Source organism: Pocillopora verrucosa, chromosome 11 (assembly GCF_036669915.1).
Source record: "Pocillopora verrucosa isolate sample1 chromosome 11, ASM3666991v2, whole genome shotgun sequence".
Taxonomy (NCBI): domain Eukaryota; kingdom Metazoa; phylum Cnidaria; class Anthozoa; order Scleractinia; family Pocilloporidae; genus Pocillopora; species Pocillopora verrucosa.
The window spans coordinates 98,899-105,201 of record NC_089322.1 but is presented as its reverse complement, the minus strand read 5'-3'; the positions used below and the strand labels follow the sequence as shown (position 1 = coordinate 105,201).

The 6,303-nt window shown below is 38.3% G+C and overlaps 1 protein-coding gene across 1 annotated transcript; it reads left to right on the top strand.

Annotated features, from left to right (window-relative positions):
- The first annotated feature begins 4,186 nt into the window (after positions 1 to 4,186).
- On the top strand, positions 4,187 to 5,929 carry LOC131785030 (uncharacterized). Its single transcript, XM_059101873.2, has 2 exons — positions 4,187 to 4,850; positions 5,143 to 5,929. The coding sequence occupies exons 1-2, from the start codon at positions 4,187 to 4,189 to the stop codon at positions 5,265 to 5,267; spliced, it is 789 nt and encodes a 262-aa protein (XP_058957856.2). The 3' UTR covers positions 5,268 to 5,929.
- The last annotated feature ends 374 nt before the right edge of the window (positions 5,930 to 6,303 follow it).

Here is a 6,303-nt window from a genome sequence, read left to right as displayed (position 1 = left end):
TTCCGTGATAGCAAAAACCAAAAAAAAGGAAGACGGTGCCGTTAACTTTGCATAAAGATGTATTTCAAAATCCAATAATCATTCTCTTTAAATGTTGATGACCTCACTTCGAATCGAGCAAGTAAGAGGACAAGAAAATTATAAGCTTGCAACCATCTGGAGAATGCAATTAACTTCTGAATAAACGGTTTCTATAAATATAATTTTATTATCACTTGGTTCCGTAATGATAGTCAATCCAACACGTTAGAAAATTCAGATCGAGAGCAACTGAGGCATCTTATGGCTATAATGAAATTCTTTATAAGATTTTTAGGAATAAAACGTTCGAGGCGTTTCAAATGAGCAAACACCTTTGACGCTGAATAATTCTAAGGAGAAACCCTCTGTAAAAATAGATAGTCATGACAGGACGGATAATGCATGCACTGTAAGTACCTCCCGTTGTTCCATACAAAGCCTTAGAAAAGTTTTCTAAGGCTTTGTATAGGACAACGGGAGGTACTTACAGTCCACGCGTTTTTCCGTCCTGTCATGATCAGATATGTAAACACTGCTCTGTTGGGATAGAAATGGCGAGAATAACAATAAAAATTGCAATAATGACATGTAAATAATAAAATACCAATAACCATACTAATAAAATGAATAATGATAATCTATAGATGGATGAATTCTCATGTAGCTTTAATGTTTTCGAATACCGTTGCTGATCGGCAAATTAGCATAATATTCTCTTTGTCGATCAAAGATTAGAATCATGACATTATCACTCTTATGAATCAGCCAATCAAGTGAGAGGCCCTTGAAGTTTGAAGCCATCTGGTGACAAATGAAGTTTAGTGACGTCATCAGACCGTTTCAACCGTCAGCTGTCAAGCAATTTTTCCCATTTCCAACAGTTTCTAATTTCCTTCGCTTTGTCTTTCTTCGTTTGTTTTTTATTTTTGTTTCTCGTTTTAGGTTGGTCTCGTTTTGTTTTTCAAGTGTGTATTGATTCGTCTTGCTTTTTCTATAACGTTTCTGTTAATTTATTCGACAGTTATCAGCAATCGGCAAGCGTTTATTTGCGATCAAGCGGCGAACAAAAAAATGAAATTTTAACGCCCACAATGCAAATGAACCAAAATAGATAAAAAGTTCACTCCACTGACAGGCGCCGATAAGAAAAATATCCAACATATATAGTCTCCTATAAATATGTATACTAAGGCACTGTTTGTTTCCATCTCTTGGCGATAAAAAGGGGAACTACAGGATTTCAAAATGTTTCTTATTTTATTTTCTCTTTTTTTTCTTTGTTTCTATTTTCTTTTGATGTACTGTCTTTTAAAACAAAAATGCTTCCTCCGTTTCTACTTTTTTTTTTAAGAAGGGAATCGCGTGAGCGCGGGATGACTTACTCCCGGGCAAGATAATAGGCAAACAGGGGTGGGCTGGGGGGAGGTTAAACCTTTAACTTTCAAGATCTGATTGTTAATTCTTCCATCTATGTGCTACACATTTCCTTTTTAATTGGATACAAGAATTTGATGTTTTCCCCTTCGCTCCACTCCCTCCCCCCCCCCCACCAAAAAAAAAACAAAAACAAAAAAAAGCTAAGAAAATAAAATGAACTTATGCCTTGTTCACTAGGTTGGTATATAGGGGTGACGGAGACAGAGTGCATTGTTTGGGAGCCTTTCCTTCTTCGAAAGACCGTGGGAGAAGGGGGAGGACTCAAGACGGAGGGCACAGTTTTTCCCAATACGGACCAACCCTAGGCTGGTGAATAACATTTTTTTTTTTTCCCTTAAACTGAACTAAATTCTTTCCAAAAGAACCCGAAAGATTTAAGGCTGTAATTACAGCAAGATCTTCCATAAACTTAAAAATATTTGAGCGAGTAAATGGTGGTTAAATTCGAGGTAATGCAAATTAAAGAAAGAAACTTCACCGAAGTATGTTCTTCATTTTTCGTTCTCCCCCTTCTCCCAGGGTCTTTCGAAGAAGGAAAGGCCCCAAACAACGCACTCTGTCTCCGGATCTCTCGCATGATTGGCTGACTCAAAAGAATGATAATGTCATGATTCTAATCTTTAATCAACAGGAAGAATATAATGCTAATCTGCCGATCAGCAACGGTATTCGAAAACATTAAAGTTACACGAAATTTACCCATCTATAGATTATCATTAATCATTTTATTAGTATGGTTATAAGTATTTTTATTATTTACGTGTATCATCATCGTCATTATTACAATTGTTACTGTCATTCTCGCCATTTCCATCCCAACAGAACAGTTTTTACCTATCTGATAACTATCTATGTTTTTACGGAGAGTTTCTCCTCAGAATTATTCAGCGTCAAAGATGTTTGCTCATTAGAAACGCCTCGAACGTTTTATGCCTAGCAGTCCTATAAAAGAATTTCATAATAAACCTAAGATGCATCAATTACTCTCGATCTGAATTTTCGAACGTGTTGGATTGGGTATCATTACGGAACCAAGTGATAATAAATTTCTGATAATAGGAACCCATTTATTCAGAAGTCAATTGAATTCTCCAGATGGTTGCAAGCTCCTAATTTTCTTGCCCTCTTACTGGCTCGATTCGAGACGAGGTCGTCAACATTTAAAAAGAATGATTTTTGGAATCAGAAATGCATCTTTATGCAAAGTTAACGGCACCTTCTTCCTTTTTTCGGTTTTTGTCATCGCGAAAGGAATATTTATATTTAGCGACTTTCGACTTGGTTCGGCAAGAATCTATTGTTATGAGTAATTGTTATTGTAAATATAAGCTTCTTGAAATCCCCAGACTGCTTATTCATGCTGACATCAAGTGACGCAATACTACTAAAATAGTTCTTTTGTAAGCTTCTGGTATGTTCCAGAACATTTTGTGAATGTATATAAGGACTCATTTATGTAGTAAAATGTAAAATTTTATTCACCAGCCTAAGGTCGGTCCGTATTGGGAAAAACTGTGCCCTCTTTATTGAGTACTCAAGACAGAGGGCACAGTTTTTCCCAATACGGACCTCCCGACGGGCGAATAACATATATACATATATATATGTAGATTTGTTTCGTTCAGGGCTCCCTATGCATGCATATGTATGTGTGATGAGTTTACAACAATTTTTCGAGTGAATTCATAATGCATTCATATAAGCGCTTACGAAGAGTTGTAATTTTATAAACAAGCAGTTAGGGAGAAATAAGAGCGATGGTAAGTTTTGACCTCGGTTAAGAAATGAAGATGATTTTAGCCTTGTGACGAGCGTGGGCACACGACTAGGCATTGCGCGAGGGCTTCACGTGGGCTGATAGATGAGAAGCCGCGTAAGCAAATAATTTGCAACCCGCGTTTTGAGCGCGAAATCATACTGGTGAGGTTAAAGTTGAACAGTAATTCTCAGTATTTTGCATTTTCTGATCAACTCGCAAAGCAACAATACTGGCAGAGCTAAAGCTTTGTCAACGAGAGGAAATTGTTATGATTCAAGTTTGCGGGGAGAGGGTTTTGAGTGAAAGTAGGACGAAAAGAAAGAGACTGAGCGACCAAAAAAAAAAACAAGAAGTAATTACGTAAAGCAAGTCGAGAAAAACGCACAAGAAAGTTAGAGAGGACACCAAAACATGCAGAATACGGTGAAAGGAACGTGAAAGAGAACAAGAAAAGACATAAGTAAAAAGGCGAATATCTATCGAAGAGAAACGCGAGAAGGAAGTACATCTAGGTGTCCAATACCTTCAACTTTCCCTCGAAATGACTGAACATCCGAGCCATTTCCTCTTTGGTGCTGGCTATTTCCTCTAAGCATCTTATGAGTCTGTGAACCAAATCAATGAGTTCTCTCTTTGAACAATAGGGAAAAGCAGACTGCGGTTGGATATCATCGTTTAGTACACTCCACAGTGGACTGTCGATGCTTAACGCGTCTTCAACCGCAATTGTGGAGGGGTATTTACAACCCACCGGGGCAACGTTTTGTCCTGTGTACTCCTTGACCAGCCATTTAATGGCTCCCGTTGCCTTCGTAATAGGGAACTTAAGCAACGGAAGTTTTCGGGGCGACGGCGACTGGAGTGGCAGAGGGAAGCTGGGACCGATGTAGCCGTCACCTCCCGCCAAATTCAACTGTTTAAGCGGCAAGTTCATTCAGACGGCGACGGAGTGGCTTTCCAAAGAAAAAAATGACTTCTTTTAAAGAAACAAGAGAATTAACACTGCTGTGTTATGCTGAAAATTTACTTTCGGATGATGAATTTCTCGTCTTATGGGAAAACAATCAGTCAAGCAACCCAGATTTTCCTTGGGACAGTTATGGTCCGTTCGACCTCGAAAACATAGATGAAGCCGAATGCAAAGCAGAATTTCGCGTAGAGAAAAGAGATCTTCCTACACTAAGAGAAGTACTCGGGATTCCACCCACTTTCAAATGCCCACAGAGGACTATATGCGATGGAATGGAAGGACTGTGTATGCTACTAAAACGGTTAGCTTATCCTTGTCGTTACAGCGATATGATCGCGCGTTTTGGAAGACCTGTTCCTGAACTGTGCATGATAACGAACCGAGTCATGGATTTTATCTATGATGCACATGGCCACCGAATCATTCAGTGGAATGACACTATACTGAATCCCAGATTGCTTGAACAATATGCCACTGTCATCACAGAAAAAGGAGCAGCTCTAGACAACTGTTTTGGCTTTGTTGATGGTACCGTACGACCGATCTCCAAACCAGGAGATATGCAGAGAATCGTTTACAATGGGCACAAGAGAGTACATGCTCTCAAGTTTCAGTCGGTTGCCATACCTAATGGGCTCATTGCCAATATGTTTGGCCCTGTGGGTAAGTGCCATTGAACAATATTACTTTAATACTGTTTGCAAAAATAGGGGTAGCATTGATTTGAATAACCTGATGCAGTTTTTAAAGGGCACGGCTAAAATTTAATGAAAAGTCATTTGCCTATATATGGCAGTATATAAAAAGTACTGCTTGATCTTAGAAGTTTGGAGCAAATGTAAGAACAAAAGATCACTACTATCACTTCTGTTGCTGTATATTAAAATTAGGAAGCTATAGGTTGAACTATATAGTAAGTACCTTAAGTTTATTACTTTGTTTTTCTTTACTTTAGAGGGTAGGAGGCATGATGCAGGGATGTTGCTTGATTCTGGGCTACTTCACAACCTGGAAGCCTATGCCTACTCAGCAACAGGGCTACCGATGTGTTTGTATGGCGACCCTGCTTACCCCCTATGAGTCCATCTTCAGGGGCCATTCCGGAACCCCCACCTTACTCCCTTGATGGAAGCATACAACAGTTCAATGAGTTCAGTAAGGATGTCTGTAGAGTGGTTATTTGGAGATATCATAGAATATTTCAAGTTCATGGATTTTAAAAAGAATCTCAAGATAGGAATGAGCAGCATTGGAAAGATGTACATTGTTTGTGCACTTCTGCAAAATGCTTTGAGTTGCTTGTATGGCAACAATACTGCAACGTTTTTTGACCTTGAGCCTCCCACCCTGCAAGACTATTTTGCATAGCTGATGTGTTGAAGAAAAGAGAACTTTATCTTCTTATGAAATTTTATAATTTGAAACAGTTATGGTATGCAATAACTTGGACATTACCTTTTGAAATCTGAGGAGCAGCCCCTCCCAATCAGCTGATTTAAAAAAAATGCATATAAACCTATCATGGTCAAGGGTTGTTGGGTGTAGCAGAGTTTGTGAGGCACAAAATTTCAGACACTTGTTATAAACATATATTCAACATGTACAGTCCAACAATTTTAACCAATAAATTAACAACAAAATGTTTAAGCCTTATTTGTCTTTTTTCGTACCAGCTTCTGCATGAATGAGAAGCCACCAAAGTTTCCAAGAGGCATTTATCATAATAAGCAAATTCAAATGATTATAACATGAAAATGTAAACATTTCTTTCATAAATGCCATTGTCCTATGAAAGTTAATGAACATAAATTCAAATCTCTCTCTGTAAAGTGCCATTCAAAAAGACACCATTGGCTGACAACAACAAATTGAGTTACAGTAATTAACAGTTAATTCCTCTCTTTAGGCAACATTTTTTCCATGAGGGTGAGCAATGCTTGATTCATCTGCTGTTGTTGCTGTAATATCAACAGTGTTTGGCTTTGTTGATTTTTCCTTAACTGTAGCTCTTCCTCTCTCAGAGAATGTTCTAACTTTGCTTTTTCTCTGAGAAATTCTACTGCATCACTGCCACTTCTCCTTTTTTTTCTTTTTGGCTCCTTCCTCTCCATCCTCT